Source organism: Oncorhynchus masou, chromosome 12 (genome assembly GCF_036934945.1).
Source record: "Oncorhynchus masou masou isolate Uvic2021 chromosome 12, UVic_Omas_1.1, whole genome shotgun sequence".
NCBI lineage: Eukaryota > Metazoa > Chordata > Actinopteri > Salmoniformes > Salmonidae > Oncorhynchus > Oncorhynchus masou.
In genome coordinates, this window is record NC_088223.1 from 9,557,761 (window position 1) to 9,584,975 (window position 27,215).

Consider the following 27,215-nt stretch of genomic DNA (forward strand, 5'->3'; position numbering starts at 1 on the left):
TTAGAGAGAAGAGAGAGCAGTTCTGGTCACGCAAGACAATTAGAGAGAGAGAGAGCAGTTCTGGTCACGCAGGACAATAAGAGAGAAGAGAGAGAGCAGTTCTGGTCACGCAGGACAATAAGAGAGAAGAGAGAGAGAGCAGGAGGCTTGGAATCAGAGAGAAGGCACTTTACCCAGGGTCCTGTCCCAATTGGCACACTATTCCCTAGATAGTAGAAAGGGAACAGTCTGCCATTTGGGATGTACCCACAGTGCCCTGAGGCTGGCTCTTTTGCATGGAACAATACTCTTAATGAGAGGAATGCTGTGTCCCGTTGCCAAACCTTCCAACCCTGGCAGAGACACAGACAGGCCCTCAGCACAGAACACACTCTGCCATTCAGATATACTGCTGTAGCACCTCTCCCACAATCCTGGGTTCAGTTACATAGAGTTTTCAGTCAAGTAGTAGTGGGGTTGCAAATTTCACGCAACGTTCCCGAAAATTCCCTCGTCGGATGATTCCCTCGGAATCAGGAATCACTCCAACCGAGATTCCTGGAAAACCAGGACATTTCGGGACCTATTCTCGGGAATACCATACCTGGTACGCTTTGCCCTGCAGTTGAGGCTGTTGATGAGTGGAGGGTGGTGGTTCGGACCCCTGTTGGTCCCAGGGGCAGGTGCCGGGGCCAGGGCCGGATCGGGACGCTGGCGGCCCCTGCTTGGGGAGCACGGGGAGGATACCGACAATGGGGGAGAGAGGGGAGGAGCCACGTGGCGACACAAAGGCCAGGGAAGAGCCCTCTGCTCCTCTCGCACAGCTGTAGACAAAACCACGAGGGAGAGGGGGAGACAATACCATGAGGGGGAGACAATACCATGAGGGGGAGACAATACCACGAGGGGGAGACAATACCACGAGGGGGAGACAATACCACGAGGGGGAGAAAATACCAAGAGGGGGAGACAATACCAAGAAGGGGAGACAATACCACGAGGGGGAGAAAATACCACGAGGGGGAGACAATACCACGAGGGGGAGAAAATACCAAGAGGGGGAGACAATACCAAGACAATACCAAGAAGGGGAGACAATACCAAGAAGGGGAGACAATACCAAGAAGGGGAGACAATACCAAGAAGGGGAGACAATACCACGAGGGGAGACAATACCAAGAAGGGGAGACAATACCAAGAAGGGGAGACAATACCAAGGGAGAGACAATACCACGAGGGGGAGACAATACCACGAGGGGGAGAAATACCAAGAGGGGAGACAATACCAAGAAGGAAGGGACAATACCAAGAAGGGAGACAATACCAAGAAGGGAGACAATACCAAGAAGGGGAGACAATACCAAGAAGGGGAGACAATACCACGAGGGGAGACAATACCAAGAGGGAGAAGGGGAGACAATACCAAGAAGGGGAGACAATACCAAGAGTTGGAGGAAGGGGAGACAATACCAAGAAGGGAGACAATACAATACCAAGAAGGGAGACAATACCAAGAAGGGGAGACAATACCACGAGGGAGTTGGAGACAATACCAAGAAGGGGAGACAATACCAAGAAGGAGACAATACCATGAGGGGAGACAATACCACGAGGGGAGACAATACCACGAAGGGAGAGACAATACCAAGAAGGGGAGACAATACCAGGGGAGACAATACCACGGGAGACAATACCACGAGGGGAGAGGGGAGACAATGGAGACAATACCACGAGGGGAGACAATGGAGACAATACCAAGAAGGGGAGACAATACCACGAGGAGAGGTGGACAATACCACGAGGAGAGACAATACCACGAGGGAGAGGTGGAGACAATACCACGAGGGGGAGACAATACCACGGGGAGAGACAATACCACGAGGGAGAGGGGGAGACAATACCACGAGGGGAGACAATACCAAGAGGGAGGGGGAGACAATACCACGAGGGAGAGACAATACAACGAGGTGACAATACCAAGAGGGGGAGACAATACCAAGAAGGGGAGACAATACCAAGAAGGGAGACAATACCAAGAAGGAGACAATACCAAGAAGACAATACCACGAGGGGGAGACAATACCACGAGGGAGAGACAATACCACAATACCAAGAGGGAGACAATACCAAGAAGGGGAGACAATACCACGAGGGGGAGACAATACCACGAGGGGGAGAAAATACCAAGAAGGGGAGACAATACCAAGAGGGAGAAGGGGAGACAATACCAAGAGGGAGAGGGGGAGACAATACCACGAGGGAGAAGGGGAGACAATACCACGAGGGAGAGGGGGAGACAATACAACGAGGGGGAGACAATACCAAGAAGGGGAGACAATACCAAGAAGGGGAGACAATACCAAGAAGGGGAGACAATACCAAGAAGGGGAGACAATACCAAGAAGGGGAGACAATACCACGAGGGGGAGACAATACCACGAGGGGGAGACAATACCACGAGGGGGAGACAATACCACGAGGGGGAGACAATACCAAGAGGGGGAGACAATACCAAGAAGGGGAGACAATACCAAGAAGGGGAGACAATACCACGAGGGAGAAGGGGAGACAATACCAAGAAGGGGAGACAATACCACGAGGGAGAGGGGAGACAATACCACGAGGGAGAAGGGGAGACAATACCACGAGGGAGAGGGGAGACAATACCACGAGGGAGAAGGGGAGACAATACCACGAGGGAGAAGGGGAGACAATACCAAGGGAGAAGGGGAGACAATACCACGAGGAGAAGGGGAGACAATACCACGAGGAGAATACCGGGAGACAATACCACGAGGGAGACAATACCACGAGGGAGAGACAATACCACGAGGGACAATACCACGAGAGACAATACCACGAGGGAGAGGGAGAACAATACCACGAGGAGAGGGGGAGACAATACCATGAGGGAGAGGGGGAGACAATACCACGAGGAGGGAGACAATACCACGAGGGAGAAGAGACAATACCACGAGGGAGAGGGAGACAATACCACGAGGGAGAGAGACAATACCATGAGGAGAGGGGGAGACAATACCACGAGGGAGAGACAATACCACAAGGGAGGGGGAGACAATACCACGGGAGAGGGGAGACAATACCACAAGGGAGAGATAATACCACGAGGGAGAGGTGGTGACAATACCAAGAGGGAGAGGGGGAGACAATACCACGAGGGAGAGGGGGAGACAATACAACGAGGGGGAGACAATACCATGAGGTGAAGACAATACCAAGAGGGAGAGGTGAAGACAATACCAAGAGGGAGAGGGGGAGACAATACCAAGAGGGATGGGAGGGGAGACAATACCACGAGGGGGAGACAATACCACGAGGGAGAGGGGAGGGGTGACAATACCACGAGGGAGAGTGGGAGACAATACCACAAGGGAGAGCGGGAGACAATACCACGAGGGTGAGGGGGAGACAATACCACGAGGGAGAGGAGACAATGAGGGGGAGACAATACCACGAGGGTGAGGGGGAGACAATACCACGAGGGAGAGCGGGAGACAATACCACAAGGGAGAGGGGGAGACAATACCACGAGGGAGAGGGGGAGAAAATACCACGAGGGAGAGGTGGAGACAATACCACGAGGGAGAGACAATACCACGAGGGAGAGGGAGAAACAATACCACGAGGGAGAGGGGGAGACAATACCATGAGGGAGAGGGGGAGACAATACCACGAGGGAGAGATAATACCACAAGGGAGAGGGGGAGACAATACCACAAGGGAGAGGGGGAGACAATACCACAAGGGAGAGATAATACCACGAGGGAGAGGTGGTGACAATACCACGAGGGGGAGACAATACCACGAGGGAGAGGGGGAGTCAATACCACGAGGTGGAGACAATACCAAGAGGGAGAGGGGGAGACAATACCACGAGGGAGAGGGGGAGACAATACAACGAGGGGGAGACAATACCATGAGGTGAAGACAATACCAAGAGGGAGAGGTGAAGACAATACCAAGAGGGAGAGGGGGAGACAATACCACGAGGGAGAGGGGGTGACAATACCACGAGGGAGAGGGGGAGACAATACAACGAGGGGGAGACAATACCATGAGGTGAAGACAATACCAAGAGGGAGAGGTGAAGACAATACCAAGAGGGAGAGGGGGAGACAATACCACGAGGGAGAGGGGGTGACAATACCACGAGGGAGAGTGGGAGACAATACCACAAGGGAGAGCGGGAGACAATACCACGAGGGTGAGGGGGAGACAATACCACGAGGGTGAGGGGGAGACAATACCACGAGGGAGAGCGGGAGACAATACCACAAGGGAGAGGGGGAGACAATACCACGAGGGAGAGGGGGAGAAAATACCACGAGGGAGAGGGGGAGACAATACCACGAGGGAGAGGGGGAGACAATACCACGAGGGAGAGGGGGAGACAATACCACGAGGGAGAGGGGGAGACAATACCACGAGGGAGAGGGGGAGACAATACCACGAGGGAGAGGGGGAGACAATACCACGAGGGAGAGGGGGAGACAATACCACGAGGGAGAGGGGGAGACAATACCACGAGGGAGAGACACAGTGATGACTGTCAAACAGAGCACCACTGCTACTACATTATTCAGAATTTAACACAAACTGATCTCTTTACAGTGCATCATCACTAGGCGGACTAGTGTCTCTGACAGACATTCATAAACAGCAAGATTTGATTAAGAGTTCGTGAATCTCACTGCTCCACTCATAAACAATGGTTATACAAACTCTATCCAACTCTGGTGACATTTTACTGAGGCCAGAAGACGAACCAACCAACTGCACAGAGACACTATGAAATGTGTTTGGACAGAGAGGTTCTACAGTACATTTGACCATGACTGTTGGCGGTACATCCTAATGTTTACAAAGCTGTTATCAATGCTTACCCTGGTGAATGGCTCAGTGGCTTTCAAACTAAACTGACCTAACCAGGCAGAATAGATGCCACACAGATGCCAACTGCCCTACAGCACTGTGTTTACAATGGGTGCAATGAAGTGGGAAATATCTCTACAAGTAATGATGTTTACTCCAGAGAAAATAATATACATCTTCATTGGACTGTCATACGATGTCACGACTGTGTATTTTAGTACAACGTAAATTGTGTCACGCTGCTACACTATATATACAAAAGTATGTGGACACCCCTTCAAATTAGTGACAATTTCAGCCACACACCCGTTTGCTGACAGGTGTATAAAAATCGAAGCACACAGCCATGCAATCTCCATAGACAAACATTGGCAGTAGAATGGTCTTACTGAAGAGCTCTGTGACTTTCAACGTGTCATCGTGTCACCATCAACGTGTTACCGTCACCGTCAACGTGTCACCGTCAACGTGTTACCGTCAACGTGTCACCGTCAACGAGTTACCGTCAACGTGTCACCGTCAACGTGCCACCGTCAACGTGTCAACGTGTCACCGTCAACGTGCCACCGTCAACGTGCCACCGTCAACGTGCCACCGTCAACGTGTCACCGTCAACGTGTCAACGTGTCACCGTCAACGTGTCAACGTGTCACCGTCAACGTGTCACCGTCAACGTGTCACCGTCAACATGTCACCGTCAACGTTTCAACGTGTCACCGTCAACGTGGCGTAGCGCATAAAAATAATCAGTCCTCAGGTGTAACAATCACTACCGAATTCCAAAATGCCTCTGGAAACAATGTCAGCACAAGAACGGTTCGTTGGGAACTTCATGAAATGGGTTTCCATCACCGTCAACGTGTCACCGTGTCACCATCAACGTGTTACCGTCAACGTGGCACCGTCAACGTGTCACCGTCAACGTGGCGTAGCGCATAAAAATAAATCAGTCCTCAGGTGTAACAAAAAAAACGAATTCCAAAATGCCTCTGGAAACAATGTCAGCACAAGAACAGTTCGTTGGGAACTTCATGAAATGGGTTTCCATGACCGAGCACATAAGATCACCACCGTCAATGGACTCTGGAGCAGTGGAAACTCGTTCTCTGGATGGATGAATCCCGCTTCACCATCTGGCAGTCCGACGGACGAATCTGGGTTTGGTGGACGCCAGGAGAACGTTACTGCCCGAATGCACAGTACCAACTGTAAAGTTTGGTGGATGAGGAAAATTGGTGTGGGGCTGTTTTCATGGTTCAGGCTCGGCCCCTTAGTTCCAGTGAAGGGAAATTTTAACAAAGCATTACATTTGAGATGAATCTGTGCTTCCAACTTGGTGGCAACACTTTGGGTAGGGGACGGTCCTTTCCTGTTTCAGCACGACAATGCCCCCATACACAAAGTGAGGTCCATACAGAAATGGTTTGTTGAGATTGGTGTGGAAGAACTTGACTGCCTGCACAGAGCCCTGATCTCAACCCCATCGAACAACTTTGGGATGAATTGGAACACTGACTACAAGCCAGGCCTAATTGCCCAACATCAGTGCCCGACCTCACTAATGCTCTTGTGGCTGAATGGAAGCAAGTCCCCGCAGCAATGTTCCAACATCTAGTGGAAAGCCTTCCCAGAAGACTAGAGGCTGTTATAGCAGCAAAGGGTGGACAAACTCCATATTAATGCCCATAATTTTAGAATGAGATGTTTGACGAGCAGGTGTCCGCATACTTTTGGTCATGTAGTGTATGTTCTAGCTACAGTTTACTATGTACTGTACATGGGCTGGATTCCTGTTTTTTTCTGGTTTCCTGGACACAGGTTATGCCTAGTCCTGGACTAAGAAGAATCTCAATGACATGGGATTTAATCCAGGACTAGCCTTAATCTGGGTCTGGGAAACTGGCCCATTAGGGTTTAGCCTGTATGTGTTCCTTTCCATAGGTCAATGGTGTCTCACCTTCTCTCTCCGTTAGTGAGTAGGGCTTGATCTCTCCGTCCGGCTTTTTGGGGGGAACCTTTCTCAACTGGGCCGCTGTTGAAGATTACAGTCAGCAATGGGGAAAACATTATGGCAACCTTGTGGCGACATTATGGCAACATTATGGCAACATTATGGCGACCTTATGGCAACCTTATGGCAACCTTATGGCAACCTTATGGCAACCTTATGGCACCCTTATGTCAACCTTATGTCAACCTTATGTCAACCCTGGGTACAAAGTGAGTAGACCTAAACATGCAGTCTTACCTTCGTATAAACAAGCATCCTACTGGACTATACCTAAACTCAGCAAAAAAAGAAACGTCCTCTCACTGTCAACTGTGTTAATTTTCGGCAAACTTAACATGTGTAAATATTTGTATGAACATGACAAGATTCAACAACTGAGACATAAACTGAACAAGTTCCACAGACATGTGACTAACAGAAATGGAATAATGTGTCCCTGAACAAAGGGGGGTCAAAATCAAAAGTAACAGTCAGTATCTGGTGTGGCCACCAGCTGCATTAAGTACTGCAGTGCATCTCCTCCTCATGGACTGCACCAGATTGACCAGTTCCTGCTGTGAGATGTTACCCCACTTTTCCACCAAGGCACCTGCAAGTTCCTAGACATTTCTGGGGGGAATGGCCCTAGCCCTCACCCTCCGATCCAACAGGTCCCAGACGTGTAATGACAACTAGCTCCGTCCGATGATGCTGTGACACACCGCCCCCAGACCATGACGGACCCTCCACCTCCAAATTGATCCCACTCCAGAGTACAGGCCTCGGTGTAACGCTCATTCCTTCGACGATAACCGCGAATCCGACCATCACCCCTGGTGAGACAAAACCGCAACTTGTCAGAGAAGAGCACTTTTTGAACACTGATGGAGGGATTGTGCGTTCCTGGTGTAACTCGGGGCAGTTGTTGTTGCCATCCTGTTCCCGGTGTGATGTTCAGATGTACCGATCCTGTGCAGGTGCTGTTACACGTGGTCTGCCACTGCGAGGACGATCAGCTGTCCGTCCTGTCTCCCTGTAGCGCTGTCTTCAGGCGTCTCACAGTACGGACATTGCAATTTATTGCCCTGGCCACATCTGCATGCTTCATGCCTCCTTGCAGCATGCCTAAGGCACGTTAACACAGATTAGCAGGGACCCTGGGCATCTTCCCTTTGGTGTTTTTCAGAGTCAGTAGAAAGGCCTCTTTAGTGTCCTAAGTTTTCATAACTGTGACCTTAATTGCCTAAGGTCTGTAAGCTGTTAGTGTCTTAACGACCGTTCCACAGGTGCATGTTCATTAATTGTTTATGGTTCATTGAACAAACATGGGAAACAGTGTTTAAACCCTTTACAATGAAGATCTGTGAAGTTATTTGGATTGTTACAAATTGTCTTTGAAAAACAGGGTCCTGAAAAAGGGACGTTTCATTTTTTGCTGAGTTTATTATAATCCTGAACAAATGTTTTTGTCCAAGAGCATTATGGTGGGCATTTTGATGAGACATTGAATTGTAGTGGGTAGAGCCATATATACACACAGGTAGGTAGAGCCATACACACACAGGTAGGTAGAGCCATATACACACACACACACACACACACACACAGGTAGGTAGAGCCATCTACACACACACACACACACAGGTAGGTAGAGCCATATACACACACACACACACACACAGGTAGGTAGAGCCATCTACACACACACACACACACACACACACACACACACACACACACAGGTAGGTAGAGCCATATACACACACAGGTAGGTAGAGCCATATACACACACACACACAGGTAGGTAGAGCCATATACACACACACACAGGAAGGTAGAGCCATATACGCACACACACAGGTAGGTAGAGCCATATACACACACACAGGTAGGTAGAGCCATATACACACACACACACACACACAGGTAGGTACAGCCATATACACACACACACACACACACAGGTAGGTAGAGCCATATACACACACACACACACACACAGGTAGGTACAGCCATATACACACACACACACACACACACGCACAGGTAGGTACAGCCATATACACACACACACAGGTAGGTAGAGCCATATACACACACACACACAGGTAGGTAGAGCCATATACACACACACAGGTAGGTAGAGCCATATACACACACACACACAGGTAGGTAGAGCCATACACACACACACAGGTAGGTAGAGCCATATACACACACACACACACACAGGTAGGTAGAGCCATCTACACACACACACACAGGTAGGTAGAGCCATATATACACACACAGGTAGGTAGAGGCATATACACACACAGGTAGGTAGAGCCATATACACACACACACACACAGGTAGGTAGAGGCATATACACACACAGGTAGGTAGAGGCATATACACACACACACAGGTAGGTAGAGCCATATACACACACACACAGAGGTAGGTAGAGCCATATACACACACACACACAGGTAGGTAGAGCCATATACACACACACACACAGGTAGGTAGAGGCATATACACACACAGGTAGGTAGAGGCATATACACACACACACAGGTAGGTAGAGCCATATACACACACACACAGGTAGGTAGAGGCATATACACACACAGGTAGGTAGAGGCATATACACACACAGGTAGGTAGAGGCATATACACACACACACAGGTAGGTAGAGGCATATACACACACACACAGGTAGGTAGAGCCATATATACACACACACACAGGTAGGTAGAGCCATATACACACACACACAGGTAGGTAGAGCCATATACACACACACACACAGGTAGGTAGAGCCATATACACACCCACACAGGTAGGTAGAGCCATATATACACAGGTAGGTAGAGCCATATATATACAGGTAGGTAGAGCCATATATATACACACACAGGTAGGTAGAGCCATATACACACACACACAGGTAGGTAGAGCCATATGCACACACACAGGTAGGTAGAGCCATATATACACACACACACAGGTAGGTAGAGTCATATACACACACACAGGTAGGTAGAGCCATATACACACACACACAGGTAGGTAGAGCCATATACACACACACAGGTAGGTAGAGCCATATACACACACACAGGTAGGTAGAGCCATATACACACACACACAGGTAGGTAGAGCCATATACACACACACACAGGTAGGTAGAGCCATATACACACACACACAGGTAGGTAGAGCCATATACACACACACACACACACAGGTAGGTAGAGCCATATACACACACACACACACACAGGTAGGTAGAGCCATATACACACACACACACACAGGTAGGTAGAGCCATATGCACACACACACACACAGGTAGGTAGAGCCATATATACACACACACACAGGTAGGTAGAGCCATATACACACACACACACACAGGTAGGTAGAGCCATATACACACACAGGTAGGTAGAGCCATATACACACACAGGTAGGTAGAGCCATATACACACAGGAAGAGCCATAAATACAAACAGGAAGAAGCCATAAATACAAACAGGAAGAGCCATAAATACAAACAGGAAGAAGCCATAAATACAAACAGGAAGAGCCATAAATACAAACAGGAAGAAGCCATAAATACAAACAGGAAGAGCCATAAATACAAACAGGAAGAGCCATATACACACACAGGAAGAGCCATATACACACACAGGAAGAGCCATATACACACACAGGAAGAGCCATAAATACAAACAGGAAGAGCCATATACACACACAGGAAGAGCCATATACACACACAGGAAGAGCCATAAATACAAACAGGAAGAGCCATATACACACACAGGAAGAGCCATATACACACACAGGAAGAGCCATATACACACACAGGAAGAGCCATATACACACACAGGAAGAGCCATAAATACAAAACAGGAAGAGCCATATACACACACAGGAAGAGCCATATACACACACAGGAAGAGCCATAAATACAAAACAGGTAGAGCCATATACACACACAGGAAGAGCCATAAATACAAACAGGAAGAGCCATAAATACAAACAGGAAGAGCCATATACACACACAGGAAGGGCCATAAATACAAAGCAGCAAGAGCCATATACACACACAGGAAGAGCCATAAATACAAACAGGAAGAGCCATAAATACAAACATATCTCTACTAGTCTCATATGTGTGTATAAGGCTCTGGTAGTGGGTGGGACTACAAACAGGTCTATTATTATCAGTGGTGTGGGGAAGGCAGCCAGGGACATTGTTAGGGGCAGTGTATCTGTCTGATCTCAGGGTAACCATAGCAGCCTGGTACCTGGGAGGCTAGCTCCAATATATGATCATATATCTACAGTATATTGTAGATTGTGTCATATATTGGACCCAGCATGGGAGAGAAGCAGGGTAGTGATACACGAGAGAAAACAACGAGAGACAAGATAGAGAGAGAGAGAGGTCGAAAGAGAGAAAGAGAGAGGTAGAAAGAGAGAGAGAGGTAGAAAGAGAGAGAGAGGGGTAGAAAGAGAGAGAGAGGTAGAAAGAGAGAGAGAGGTAGAAAGAGAGAGAGAGGTAGAAAGAGAGAGAGAGGTAGAAAGAGAGAGAGGTAGAAAGAGAGAGAGAGTGAGGAAAGAGGTAGAAGAGAGAGGAAAGAGAGAGAGTGAGGAAAGAGAGGTAGAAAGAGAGAGAGAGGTAGAAAGAGAGAGAGAGAGGTAGAAAGAGAGAGGTAGAAAGAGAGAGAATGAAGAAAGAGAGGTAGAAAGAGAGAGAGGAAAGAGAGAGAGTGAGGAAAGAGAGGTAGAAAGAGAGAGAGGAAAGAGAGGTAGAAAGACAGAGAGAGGAAGAAAGAGAGAGAGAGAGGAAAGAGAGAGAGAGAGGAAAGAGAGAGAGAGAGAGGTAGAAAGAGAGAGAGGTAGAAAGAGAGAGAGAGAGAGAGGAAAGAGCGGTAGAAAGAGAGAGGGGACAAGCGAGAGAGAGAGGTAGAAAGAGAGTGAGGTAGAAAGAGATTGTGAGGTAGAAAGACAGAGAGAAAGAGAGGTAGAAAGAGAGAGAGAAAGAGAAAGAGAGGTAGAAAGAGAGAGAGAAAGAAAGGTAGAAAGAGAGAGAGGAAAGAGAGTTAGAAAGAAAGGTAGAAAGAGAGAGAGGAAAGAGAGAGACTGAGGAAAGAGGTAGAAAGAGAGAGGAAAGAGAGGTAGAAAGAGAGGTAGAGAGAGGAAAGAGCGGTAGAAAGAGAGAGAGGACAAGAGAGAGAGGTAGAAAGAGAGAGAGAGTGAGGAAAGAGGTAGAAAGAGAGAGAGAGGAAAGAGGTAGAAAGAGAGAGAGAGAGGAAAGAGGTAGAGAGAGAGAGAGAGGAAAGAGGTAGACAGAAAGAGAGAGAGGAAAGAGAGGTAGAAAGAGAGAGAGGACAAGAGAGAGAGGTAGAAAGAGAGAGAGAGTGAGGAAAGAGGTAGAAAGAGAGAGAGAGAAAGAGAGGTAGAGAGAGGTAGAAAGAGAGAGAGGTAGAAAGAGAGAGAGAGAGGTAGAAAGAGAGTGAGGAAAGAGAGGTAGAAAGAGAGAGAGGACAAGAGAGAGACAGGAGAAACAGGGGCCCTGAGATCAACAAAGGGACAGAGCAGCTAAAGGAGAACGTAAAGAGGAAGTGGATGCGAGGAGGAGGTAGGAGAAGAAGAAAGATTGAGAGTTCCTTACAAAAAGCCATACATTCCCTGATCCGTCGGAGGAGAGGGAGTCGAGCCTGTGAAAGTTTGGTGAAACAAAAGCCGCGTTTGGAAACCGGAATAACAGAATATTTTACTGGGAAATAGTGTCACAGAACAGCCCTTTCCAGGGATAGTGATTCTCCAAAAATGTACATTGTTCTGGAGGAGGGTGCAAATGGGGATTGGGCCGTTTTTGTTGTTGTAGCCTACTTGTGTTCATTTAATGAAAATGGAAAATATTACAACATAGTACATCCCAGAAAAAGTGTTTTTCCAGCTCCTCATTACTATGGAGTTCAGATGGACATGCTTCTGGGGACTGAAATAGGAAATGTCTGCTACATGCTTGATTTGGCAATGTATATAACGACAGCATTATCAAATCATAAACACGCTGCTACAGATTTGGGTCTGGTATGAAACCTTTGAGTGGTTTAAGACCAAATACATACATTGACAGGATTTTGTCAAATCTCTCTATCCACAGTGCCTTCGGAAAGTATTCAGACCCATGGACTTAAAATTGTTTTTGTTTTTTTAAATAATAAAATCCTCAATCTACACACAAAATCCTATAATGACAAAGCAAAAACAAGTTTAGAAATGTTTGCAAATTTATACAAATAAAAATGATATCACATTTACATAAGTATTCAGACCCCTTTACTCAGTACTTTGTTGAAGCACCTTTGGCAGCGAGTACGGCCTCAAGTCTTCTTGGGAATGACGCTACAAGCTTGGCTCACCTGCCTTTGAGGAGTTTCTTCTCTGCAGATCCTCACAAGTTCTGTCAGGTTGGATGGGGAGCGTTGCTGCACAGCTATTTTCAGGTCTCATCAGAGATGTTCGATTAGGTTCAAGTCCGGGCTCTGGCTGGGCCACTCAAGGACATTCAGAGACGTGTCCCGAAGCCACTCCTGCATTGTCTTGGCTGTGTGCTTAGGGTTGTTGTCCTGTTGGAAGGTGAACCTTTGCCCCAGTCTGACGTCCTGAGCGCTCTGGAGCAGGTTTTCATCAAGGATCTCTCTGTACTTTGCTCCATTTATCTTTCCCTCGATCCTGACTAGTGTCCCAGTCCCTGCCGCTGAAAAACATCCCCTCAGCATGATGCTGCCACCACCATGCTTCACCGTAGGGATGGTGCCTGGTTTCTTCCAGATGTGAAGCTTGGTATTCAGGCCAATGTTTTCAATCTTGGTTTCATCAGACCAGAGAATCTTGTTTCTCATGCTCTGAGAGTCTTTAGGTGCCATTTGGCAAACTCCAAGTGGGCTGTCATGTGTGGCCACTTTACCATAAAGGCCTGATTGGTGGAGTGCTGCAGAGATGCTTGTCCTTCTGGAATGTTCTCCCATCTCCACAGAGGAACTCTGGAGCTTTGTCAGAGTGACCATTGGGTTCTTGGTCACCTTCCTGACCAAGGCCCTTCTACCCCGACTGATCAGTTTGACCAGGCAGCCAGCTCTAGGAAGAGTATTGGTGGCTTCCGTTTAAGAATGATGGAGTCCACTGTGTTCTTGACCTTCAATGCTGCAGAAATATTTTGGTACCCTTCCCCAGATATGTGCCTTGACAAAATCCTGTCTCATAGCTCTACGGACAATTCCTTCAACCTCGTGGTATGGTTTTTGCTCTGACATGCACTGTCAACTATGGGACTTTATATAGACAGGTGTGTGCCTTTCCAAATCATGTCCAATCAATTGAATTTACCACAGGTGGACTCCGATCAAGTTGTAGAAACATCTCAAGGATGATCAATGGAAACAGGATGCACCTGAGCACAATTTCGAGTCTCATAGCAAAGGATCTGAACACTTATGTAAATAAGATATTTCTGTGTTTATATTTTGATACATTTGCAAAATGCTTTGTTATTACGGGGTATTGTGTGTAGATTGACGAGGATAAAAAAACAACATTTAAATCAATTTTAGAATAAGGCGGGAACGTAACAAAATGTGGGAAAAGTCAAGGGGTCTGAATACTTTGCGGAGGCCCTGTATCTACCTATCTTTCTATTCATATCCATTGACTTATTCCACATATTATGTTAGAGCAGAAACGATACCATAAGACCTCATATATAGAATTGTGATGAGGCATATATCTGGGGATAAAACATTTCCGTGTATGTTTCCAAGATCACAGTGGTCTCCATTATTGTGAGAGTTGGCCGTGCGACCAAACTGCGACCAGACTGAGCAAGAAGGACCTTGGTCAGGGAGGTGACCAAGAACCCAATGACCACTCTGACAGAACTACAGAGTTCCTTGGCTGAGCTGGTAGAACCTGCCTTGAAGGACACAGTCTCTACAGCACTTCACCAATAAGGACTTTATGGGTGAGTGGCCAGACTGAAGCCACTCCTCAGAAAAAGGCACATGACAGCATACCTGCAGTTTGCAAAAAAAGTCATTTGAAAATATTCTGTGGCCTGATGAGACAAACATTTAACTCTTTGGCCTGATTACAAAGTGCTATGTCTGGAGAAAACCGGGCACAGCTCATCACCTGTCTAACATCATCCGTGAAGCATGGTGGTGGCAGCATCATGCTATGGAGATGCTTTTCAGTGCCAGGGACTGGGAGACTGGTAAGGATAGAGGGAACAATGAATGGAGCCAAATACAGGCAAATCCTTCACCAGAACCTGCTTCAGAGTTCAAACAACCTTAAATTGGGTCAAAGCAATGCTGGAATGGCGTCAGAACAGCCAAAACCCAGACTTGAATACCATTGAAAATATATGGAAAGACTTGAAGATTGCTGTTCACCACCACTCCCCATCTAATTTTAACAGAGCTTGAGAAAATATGCAAGGAAGAATGGCAGAAAATCCTCAAATTCAGATGTCCAAAGCGGTTACAGACATACCCAAGGTGACGCAAAGCTGTAATCGCTGCCAAATGTGCTTCTACAAAGTATTGACTCAGGGGTGATGAACACTTATGTAAATTAGATATTTAATTTTCAATACATTTGCAAACATTTCTAAAAACCTGTTTCACCTGTCATTATGGGGTAGCTCTGTAGATGGGAGAAGAACAAAAAATATTGAATACATTTTGAATTCAGGCTGTAAAAAGTCAAGGGGGTATAAAGGCCTCGGCAAGCTTCAGTTCGGCTGGCCCCTATCCAAACTCGGTGAACCGAACGAGTGTGCTCGCATTCTCCCTTAAAAGACATTCGCTTGAAAAACAAGGGAAAAAACGGTAATATGCTGTTTGTCCATTTTGAGACTCCATAGCTAGAGACGTCACTTCCTCAAAAAAGTCAGAAATCTGTCATTCATTTGGACGTTTTTGCAGAGGAGATGTTAGGTGCGTAATTTCACATTAACTGAGATGTTTGGTGCAGTGTTTCTCAATGAAACAATGTGCATGAAAATGAGTCGTCTCTCGTTGAATGACAACAAAGACTTTATTGAAGGATCCCGACTGTTGACCAATCACCAACGAAGGGGCGTAGACTTTATTGAAGGATCCCGACTGTTGACCAATCACCAACGAAGGGGCGTAGACTTTATTGAAGGATCCCGACTGTTGACCAATCACCAACGAAGGGGCGTAGACTTTATTGAAGGATCCCGACTGTTGACCAATCACCAACGAAGGGGCGTAGACTTCGGCTTGCCTCCAGAACATGTTTTGTGTGCCCGAACAGCCGAAAAAAAAGTTCATAAATCGTCCTAAAATGGCATCATAATACATGCAAACTCTTCTGAACTGTTTTGGCTAGGAAGAATCCGGAAGAATCCGGAAGCCATAAGTCAGCTGAAAACACTAGGGTGTCTGTTTTAATGGGAACAGAGAGAGGCGGCCTACTCCACATTAGACGTGCCACTAGAAGGCACCTGTGAGGGTGTGGATGCCCACGCTAGTCCAAACCACACTCCTATTACCAGACCACCACAGGCATGAAGAGACAACTGGTGTGCGGCCAAATGGCACTCTATTTCCTATTTAGTGCACTACTCTTGACCAGGACCCACAGGGGTCTAGTATAAGGTAGTGCACTATATAGGGAAAATAGAACCATTTAGGACACAGGCAGTTACACAACACTTTTCATCCAAAACAACACAGATAGAATTAAGATATATAGGCAGAATATTCTGGAATATTACCTGATTTTTTGGCGAAGAAACCGTCAAACACCACAAAGTTATTGACCTAGAAAGAGAGCGGGAGGGGGGTCAGGAAGAGAGAGAGAAAGAAGGGCACAGGGTCAGGAAGAGAGAGAGAGAGAGAGAAAGAATGGGACAGGGTCAGGAAGAGAGAGAGAAAGAAGGGGACAGGGTCAGGGAGAGAGAGAGAGAGAGAGAGAGAGAGAGAGAGAGAGGAAGAAGGGGACAGGGTCAGGAAGAGAGAGAGAGAGAAAGAAGGGGACAGGGTCAGGAAGAGAGAGAGAGAGAGAGAGAGAGGAAAAAGGGGACAGGGTCAGGAAGAGAGAGAGAGAGAGAGGAAGAAGGGGACAGGGTCAGGAAGAGATAGAGAGAGAAAGAAGGGGACAGGGTCAGGAAGAGAGAGAGAGAGAGAGAGAGAGAGAGAGAGAGAGAGAGAGAGAGACAGAGAGAGAGAGAGAGAGAGAGAGAGAGAGAGAGAGAGAGAGAGAGAGAGAGAGAGGAAGAAGGGGACAGGGTCAGGAAGAGAGAGAGAGAGAGGAAGAAGGGGACAGGGTCAGGAAGAGATAGAGAGAGAAAGAAGGGGACAGGGTCAGGAAGAGAGAGAGAGAGAGAGAGAGAGAGAGAGAGAGAGAGAGAGGAAGAAGGGGACAGGCTCAGGAAGAGAGAGAGAGAGAAAGAAGGGGACAGGGTCAGGAAGAGAGAGAGAGAGAGAGAGAGAGAGAGGGGAGAGAGAGGGAGAGAGAGAAAGAAGGGGACCATGGTCAGGAAGAGAGGGAGAGAAAGAAAGAAGGGGAGAGGGTCAGGAAGAGAGAGAGAGAAAGATTGATGACATGAAGGAAGATAAATAAATCACCAGGTAGATGATAGGTACATGACATCCAGGTAATGTATTTAGTCTGTTTAACAGAATCATTAACCATAGGGCCAGCATGATGAGTAAGGCTTTGGAGTAAGGCTTTGAAGGTTATTAACATAGCCATTAACCATAGGGCCAGCATGATGAGTAAGGCTTTGGAGTAAGGCTTTGAAGGTTATTAACATAGCCATTAACCATAGGGCCAGCATGATGAGTAAGGCTTTGGAGGTTATTAACAGAATCATTAACCATAGGGCCAGCATGATGAGTAAGGCTTTGGAGGTTATTAACATAGCCATTAACCATAGGGCCAGCATGATGAGTAAGGCTTTGGAGGTTATTAACAGAATCATTAACCATAGGGCCAGCATGATGAGCAAGGCTTTGGAGGTTATTAACAGAATCGTTAACCATAGGGCCAGCATGATGAGTAAGGCTTTGGAGGTTATTAACAGAATCATTAACCATAGGGCCAGCATGATGAGTAAGGCTTTGGAGGTTATCTCAGTCTGGAGGACACTGTGGTGTAATCACAAACAGGAAGTGACTCATCGTCACCCAAATGGCACCCTATTCTCTATAGTCCACTACTTCGTACCAGAGCCCTATGGGTAACGTAGTGCACTACTTCTGACCAGGGCCCCTAGGGACACACTCATTGACCAACACGCTGTTGTTTATCCTCATAACAACAACACCCTCACAACAACAACACCACCCTCATAACAACAACAACACCCTCATAACAACAACAACACCCTCATAACAACAACAACACCCTCAGTGTTGTATCTGTATCAGCCTGTATCTCAGTTTGGCGGCTGACTGTATCTCAGTTTGACGGCTGACTGTGTATCTCAGTTTGACGGCTGACTGTATCTGAGTTTGACGGCTGACTGTGTATCTCAGTTTGACGGCTGACTGTATCTGAGTTTGACGGCTGACTGTGTATCTGAGTTTGACGGCTGACTGTGTATCTCAGTTTGACGGCTGACTGTATCTGAGTTTGACGGCTGACTGTGTATCTCAGTTTGACGGCTGACTGTGTATCTCAGTTTGACGGCTGACTGTATCTCAGTTTGACGGCTGACTGTATCTCAGTTTGACGGCTGACTGTATCTCAGTTTGACGGCTGACTGTGTATCTCAGTTTGACGGCTGACTGTGTATCTCAGTTTGACGGCTGACTGTGTATCTCAGTTTGACGGCTGACTGTGTATCTCAGTTTGACGGCTGACTGTGTATCTCAGTTTGACGGCTGACTGTGTATCTCAGTTTGACGGCTGACTGTATCTGAGTTTGACGGCTGACTGTGTATCTCAGTTTGACGGCTGACTGTATCTCAGTTTGACGGCTGACAGTGTATCTCAGTTTGGCGGCTGACTGTATCTCAGTTTGACGGCTGACTGTATCTCAGTTTGACGGCTGACTGTATCTGAGTTTGACGGCTGACTGTATCTCAGTTTGACGGCTGACTGTATCTGAGTTTGACGGCTGACTGTATCTGAGTTTGACGGCTGACTGTATCTCAGTTTGACGGCTGACTGTATCTCAGTTTGACGGCTGACTGTATCTCAGTTTGACGGCTGACTGTATATCTCAGTTTGACGGCTGACTGTATCTCAGTTTGACGGCTGACTGTATCTCAGTTTGACGGCTGACTGTATCTCAGTTTGACGGCTGACTGTATCTCAGTTTGACGGCTGACTGTATATCTCAGTTTGACGGCTGACTGTATCTCAGTTTGACGGCTGACTGTATCTCAGTTTGACGGCTGACTGTATATCTCAGTTTGACGGCTGACTGTATCTCAGTTTGACGGCTGACTGTATCTCAGTTTGATATGCCCAGGGGATTAATGGAAATCTACATGTACTTTTATCTAATAGTACCATCCTGCCTGCGTCATATCCATATCAAATCATATCTTAATTGCACCTGTCATGCTTTCTATATTTAGCCCATACCCCCTTCCCCTCCTGTCTTATCTCAGTCTGAAACCGTTCGTTTATGATATTTTCATAGCTATTTTCATTATATTAGGCTGTTGCTGTCAGGCCTGTATAATCATTTACCAGAGTGTCGATACGGTGTTGGGGTTGGAGAGACCGCCCCAAAATCATACCTGAGGTACACTGTTTTTCAGACAGTAATGCTTCTCCAGGAAAGAGAGGAACTTAGGGGAGGGCCTGTCGTAAGCCATCATCACTGGCTCCACCTTTTTGTGCTGAACATGGAGAGGGGGGGGGGGGGACAAACAAACGGAGCAATTACCACACGTCTCAATGAGCAAACAGACATTTGGGAAAACACCCTCTTGACAACCCTCTGTAATCTCTAACAATATCACTTCTAGTGTAACGACTCTGCCTCCAACACATTCCAGTCTGTGTGCTCTAGTTTTCATAGCCTGGGGTGTGTTCATTACACTGATTCTATTGCAACAGAGACCGTTTACTCCCAAGCGCTCTTCAACACGACATAAAAACTGTTGTGTTCTTAAATGGAAGTGGTAGTTTCATTTTAATTGTATGTTTCCACAAGCTGCCATTCCAATCTGAATAGTCTACAAAGTATCTATAAATGACAGATTCTTCCGCGGGGTTCCTTCCAACTACTTCCAGACCCTTATTTTTTTTTTTTTAAGAGAGACACGACTGAACTACAACTTCCGTTTAAGAACAAAACGGAACTCAACAGAGTTTACATTAAACGGTTTCTGTTGCAAAATGTTTTGTAAAAGAATCGGCGTAATCAATACACACCGAGTCAAACCAGACTGAGTGCTCCGCTCAACAATCATGAGAGCAGGGGTGTATTCATTAGTGCAAACTGTAGGAAAAAGCTTTGTAACAAAAAACTTCTAATGAAAACAAGTTTCTTATCGGACAAATTCAGGTGGGTCCCTTGCCGTTTGCTTCCTAGTGAATATACCCCAGCATTCAGTCTGGCGTAACCATTCAGTGTTCATCCCTTCTGACCAGGGTTGGAACCAATTTGAATTGAAACATATCAATTCAGGAAGTGATTTGAATTTACAATGGACAAATTTAAAACATTTAAAAATAAATATCTCCTTCACAGTTTATTGAGAAATCATTACTGACAAATGCAATTTTTCAATTATTGAATTGGATTTCAGTTTACTCCAATTCGAATTGACCCCGTCCCAGGTAAACCTCAACCCTGCTTCCGTCCCAGGTAAACCTCAACCCTGCTTCCGTCCCAGGTAAACCCAACCCCTGCTTCCGTCCCAGGTAAACCCAACCCTGCTTCCGTTCCAGGTAAACCCCACCCCTGCTTCCGTCCCAGGTAAACCCCACCCCTGCTTCCGTCCCAGGTAAACCCAACCCCTGCTTCCGTCCCAGGTAAACCCAACCCTGCTTCCGTCCCAGGTAAACCCAACCCCTGCTTCCGTCCCAGGTAAACCCCACCCCTGCTTCCGTCCCAGGTAAACCTCAACCCTGCTTCCGTCCCAGGTAAACCCAACCCCTGCTTCCGTCCCAGGTAAACCCAACCCTGCTTCCGTTCCAGGTAAACCCAACCCTGCTTCCGTCCCAGGTAAACCCAACCCCTGCTTCCGTCCCAGGTAAACCCAACCCTGCTTCCGTTCCAGGTAAACCCCACCCCTGCTTCCGTCCCAGGTAAACCCAACCCTGCTTCCGTCCCAGGTAAACCCAACCCCTGCTTCCGTCCCAGGTGAACCCCACCCCTGCTTCCGTCCCAGGTAAACCCAACCCCTGCTTCCGTCCCAGGTGAACCCCACCCCTGCTTCCGTCCCAGGTAAACCCAACCCCTGCTTCCGTCCCAGGTGAACCCCACCCCTGCTTCCGTCCCAGGTAAACCCAACCCTGCTTCCGTCCCAGGTAAACCCAACCCTGCTTCCGTCCCAGGTAAACTCAACCCCTGCTTCCGTCCCAGGTAAACTCAACCCCTGCTTCCGTCCCAGGTAAACCCCACCCCTGCTTCCGTCCCAGGTAAACCCAACCCCTGCTTCCGTCCCAGGTAAACCCCACCCCTGCTTCCGTCCCAGGTGAACCCCACCCCTGCTTCCGTCCCAGGTAAACCCCACCCCTGCTTCCGTCCCAGGTAAACCCCACCCCTGCTTCCGTCCCAGGTAAACCCCACCCCTGCTTCCGTCCCAGGTAAACCCAACCCTGCTTCCGTCCCAGGTAAACCCCACCCCTGCTTCCGTCCCAGGTAAACCCCACCCCTGCATCCGTCCCAGGTAAACCCCACCCCTGCTTCCGCCCCAGGTAAACCCCACCCCTGCTTCCGTCCCAGGTAAACCCCACCCCTGCTTCCGTCCCAGGTAAACCCCACCCCTGCTTCCGTCCCAGGTAAACCCCACCCCTGCTTCCGTCCCAGGTAAACCCCACCCCTGCTTCCATCCCAGGTGAACCCCACCCCTGCTTCCTTCCCAGGTAAACCCCACCACTGCTTCCGTCCCAGGTAAACCCCACCACTGCTTCCGTCCCAGGTAAACCTCAACCCTGCATCTGTCCAAGGTAAACCCCAACCCTGCATCTGTCCCAGGTAAACCTCAACCCTGCATCTGTCCCAGGTAAACCCCAACCCTGCATCTGTCCCAGGTAAACCTCAACCCTGCATCTGTCCCAGGTAAACCCCAACCCTGCTTCCGTCCCAGGTAAACCTCAACCCTGCTTCCATCCCAGGTAAACCCAACCCCTGCTTCCGTCCCAGGTAAACCTCAACCCTGCTTCCATCCCAGGTAAACCCAACCCCTGCTTCCGTCCCAGGTAAACCCCACCACTGCTTCCGTCCCAGGTAAACCACAACCCTGCATCTGTCCCAGGTAAACCCCAACCCTGCATCCGTCCCAGGTAAACCCCAACCCTGCATCTGTCCCAGGTAAACCTCAACCCTGCATCTGTCCCAGGTAAACCCCAACCCTGCATCTGTCCCAGGTAAACCCCAACCCTGCATCTGTCCCAGGTAAACCCCAACCCTGCATCTGTCCCAGGTAAACCTCAACCCTGCATCTGTACCAGGTAAACCTCAACCCTGCATCTGTCCCAGGTAAACCTCAACCCTGCATCTGTCCCAGGTAAACCCCAACCCTGCATCTGTCCCAGGTAAACCCCAACCCTGCATCTGTCCCAGGTAAACCCCAACCCCGCATCTGTACCAGGTAAACCCCAACCCTGCATCTGTCCCAGGTAAACCCCAACCCTGCATCTGTCCCAGGTAAACCCCAACCCTGCATCTGTCCCAGGTAAACCCCAACCCTGCATCTGTCCCAGGTAAACCCCAACCCTGCATCTGTCCCAGGTAAACCCCAACCCTGCATCTGTCCCAGGTAAACCCCAACCCTGCATCTGTCCCAGGTAAACCTCAACCCTGCATCTGTCCCAGGTAAACCCCAACCCTGCATCTGTCCCAGGTAAACCTCAACCCTGCATCTGTCCCAGGTAAAGGCATGGTGTCTGTCTCACCTGCAGCATGAAGCTAAACAGCTCCAGTCCGTAGCCGTGCCTCTGAAGGTTCTCTTTCACAAAGAAATCCAAGACACACAGAGGCTCTGTCTCGACATGCGCCCCCTGCTGGTCCTAGGGAAACATTACAATGAATAAGATTCATAATTCAAGTCAATTCTCAACTGAATCTAATTCAGCTTTGACTAATCCCTTCAGGGGCAATTAGGAGTAATCAAAAGCATTATACATAGGGAAACTAGTACATTTGAATAGGCCTGTCACAATTACAATTCTGGATGAAAACTGTCATGAAAATAAAATAACCGTCATAACAGGTTAAAAAAAATATATCTATATTTATTTTGTTGTTTTTTGTTGAAAAAAACTGCTGACTGAATGACCACAAAGCAGCAGCACACAGATACATAGAATGAATAGAACCTGTAACCCTGGTAATATGACTGGTAAATAGAATGAATAGAACCTGTAACCCTGGTAATATGACTGGTAAATAGAATGAATAGATCCTGTAACCCTGGTAATATGACTGGTAAATAGAATGAATAGAACCTGTAACCCTGGTAATATGACTGGTAAATATAATGAATAGAACCTCTAACCCTGGTAATATGACTGGTAAATAGAATGAATAGAACCTGTAACCCTGGTAATATGACTGGTAAATAGAATGAATAGAACCTCTAACCCTGGTAATATGACTGGTAAATAGAATGAATAGAACCTCTAACCCTGGTAATATGACTGGTAAATAGAATGAATAGAACCTGTAACCCTGGTAATATGACTGGTAAATAGAATGAATAGAACCTCTAACCCTGGTAATATGACTGGTAAATAGAATGAATAGAACCTCTAACCCTGGTAATATGACTGGTAAATAGAATGAATAGAACCTCTAACCCTGGTAATATGACTGGTAAATAGAATGAATAGATCCTCTAACCCTGGTAATATGACTGGTAAATAGAATGAATAGAACCTCTAACCCTGGTAATATGACTGGTAAATAGAATGAATAGAACCTCTAACCCTGGTAAATAGAATGAATAGAACCTGTAACCCTGGTAATATGACTGGTAAATAGAATGAATAGAACCTCTAACCCTGGTAAACAGAATGAATAGAACCTCTAACCCTGGTAATATGACTGGTAAATAGAATGAATAGAACCTGTAACCCTGGTAATATGACTGGTAAATAGAATGAATAGAACCTGTAACCCTGGTAATATGACTGGTAAATAGAATGAATAGAACCTCTAACCCTGGTAATATGACTGGTAAATAGAATGAATAGAACCTGTAACCCTGGTAATATGACTGGTAAATAGAATGAATAGAACCTGTAACCCTGGTAATATGACTGGTAAATAGAATGAATAGAACCTCCAACCCTGGTAATATGACTGGTAAATAGAATGAATAGAACCTCTAACCCTGGTAAATAGAATGAATAGAACCTGTAACCCTGGTAATATGACTGGTAAATAGAATGAATAGAACCTGTAACCCTGGTAATATGACTGGTAAATAGAATGAATAGAACCTGTAACCCTGGTAATATGACTGGTAAATAGAATGAATAGAACCTGTAACCCTGGTAATATGACTGGTAAATAGAATGAATAGAACCTCTAACCCTGGTAATATGACTGGTAAATAGAATGAATAGAACCTGTAACCCTGGTAATATGACTGGTAAATAGAATGAATAGAACCTGTAACCCTGGTAATATGACTGGTAAATAGAATGAATAGAACCTCTAACCCTGGTAATATGACTGGTAAATAGAATGAATAGAACCTCTAACCCTGGTAATATGACTGTTAAATAGAATGAATAGAACCTGTAACCCTGGTAATATGACTGGTAAATAGAATGAATAGAACCTCTAACCCTGGTAAATAGAATGAATAGAACCTGTAACCCTGGTAATATGACTGGTAAATAGAATGAATAGAACCTCTAACCCTGGTAATATGACTGGTAAATAGAATGAATAGAACCTCTAACCCTGGTAATATGACTGGTAAATAGAATGAATAGAACCTGTAACCCTGGTAATATGACTGGTAAATAGAATGAATAGAACCTGTAACCCTGGTAATATGACTGGTAAATAGAATGAATAGAACCTGTAACCCTGGTAATATGACTGGTAAATAGAATGAATAGAACCTGTAACCCTGGTAATATGACTGGTAAATAGAATGAATAGAACCTCTAACCCTGGTAATATGACTGGTAAATAGAATGAATAGAACCTCTAACCCTGGTAATATGACTGTTAAATAGAATGAATAGAACCTGTAACCCTGGTAATATGACTGGTAAATAGAATGAATAGAACCTCTAACCCTGGTAAATAGAATGAATAGAACCTGTAACCCTGGTAATATGACTGGTAAATAGAATGAATAGAACCTCTAACCCTGGTAATATGACTGGTAAATAGAATGAATAGAACCTCTAACCCTGGTAATATGACTGGTAAATAGAATGAATAGAACCTCTAACCCTGGTAATATGACTGGTAAATAGAATGAATAGAACCTGTAACCCTGGTAAATAGAATGAATAGAACCTGTAACCCTGGTAATATAACTGGTAAATAGAATGAATAGAACCTGTAACCCTGGTAATATGACTGGTAAATAGAATGAATAGAACCTGTAACCCTGGTAATATGACTGGTAAATAGAATGAATAGAACCTCTAACCCTGGTAATATGACTGGTAAATAGAATGAATAGAACCTGTAACCCTGGTAATATGACTGGTAAATAGAATGAATAGAACCTCTAACCCTGGTAATGACTGGTAAATAGAATGAATAGAACCTCTAACCCTGGTAAATAGAATGAATAGAACCTCTAACCCTGGTAATATGACTGGTAAATAGAATGAATAGAACCTGTAACTCTGGTAATATGACTGGTAAATAGAATGAATAGAACCTGTAACCCTGGTAATATGACTGGTAAATAGAATGAATAGAACCTCTAACCCTGGTAATATGACTGGTAAATAGAATGAATAGAACCTCTAACCCTGGTAAATAGAATGAATAGAACCTCTAACCCTGGTAATATGACTGGTAAATAGAATGAATAGAACCTGTAACTCTGGTAATATGACTGGTAAATAGAATGAATAGAACCTGTAACCCTGGTAATATGACTGGTAAATAGAATGAATAGAACCTCTAACCCTGGTAATATGACTGGTAAATAGAATGAATAGAACCTCTAACCCTGGTAATATGACTGGTAAATAGAATGAATAGAACCTCTAACCCTGGTAATATGACTGGTAAATAGAATGAATAGAACCTCTAACCCTGGTAATATAACTGGTAAATAGAATGAATAGAACAGTCTTGGAACCTCTAACCCTGGTAATATGACTGGTAAATAGAATGAATAGAACCTCTAACCCTGATAATATGACTGGTAAATAGAATGAATAGAACCTGTAACCCTGGTAATATGACTGGTAAATAGAATGAATAGAACCTCTAACCCTGGTAATATGACTGGTAAATAGAATGAATAGAACCTGTAACCCTGGTAATATGACTGGTAAATAGAATGAATAGAACCTGTAACCCTGGTAATATGACTGGTAAATAGAATGAATAGAACCTCTAACCCTGGTAATATGACTGGTAAATAGAATGAATAGAACCTGTAACCCTGGTAATATGACTGGTAAATAGAATGAATAGAACCTGTAACCCTGGTAATATGACTGGTAAATAGAATGAATAGAACCTCTAACCCTGGTAATATGACTGGTAAATAGAATGAATAGAACCTCTAACCCTGGTAATATGACTGGTAAATAGAATGAATAGAACCTCTAACCCTGGTAATATGACTGGTAAATAGAATGAATAGAACCTGTAACCCTGGTAATATGACTGGTAAATAGAATGAATAGAACCTCTAAACCTGGTAATATGACTGGTAAATAGAATGAATAGAACCTCTAACCCTGGTAATACGACTGGTAAATAGAATGAATAGAATTGTAACAGTCTGTAATGATTGATGTATTGTAACAGTCTGTAATGACTGATGTATTGTAACAGTCTGTAATGATTAATGTATTGTAATGATTAATGTATTGTAACAGTCTGTAATGACTGATGTATTGTAACAGTCTGTAATGACTGATGTATTGTAACAGTCTGTAATGACTGATGTATTGTAACAGTCTGTAATGAC

General features: G+C 46.0%; 1 protein-coding gene across 2 annotated transcripts in view; it reads right to left on the reverse strand.

Moving 5' to 3' along the window:
• LOC135549517 (alpha-tubulin N-acetyltransferase 1-like) overlaps nt 1–27,215 on the reverse strand; it is a 78,741-nt gene that overhangs the window by 6,614 nt on the left and 44,912 nt on the right. The window contains exons 5-10 of one of the 2 annotated variants that reach the window (XM_064979530.1): nt 22,984–23,097; nt 19,653–19,754; nt 16,673–16,718; nt 7,519–7,695; nt 6,830–6,904; nt 584–803 (exon numbers count right to left, since the gene is read on the reverse strand). In XM_064979530.1, the coding sequence (XP_064835602.1) occupies nt 584–803; nt 6,830–6,904; nt 7,519–7,695; nt 16,673–16,718; nt 19,653–19,754; nt 22,984–23,097 (734 nt within the window). The remainder of the gene's footprint in view (nt 1–583; nt 804–6,829; nt 6,905–7,518; nt 7,696–16,672; nt 16,719–19,652; nt 19,755–22,983; nt 23,098–27,215) is intronic. The other variant, XM_064979531.1, reaches the window with a different exon arrangement.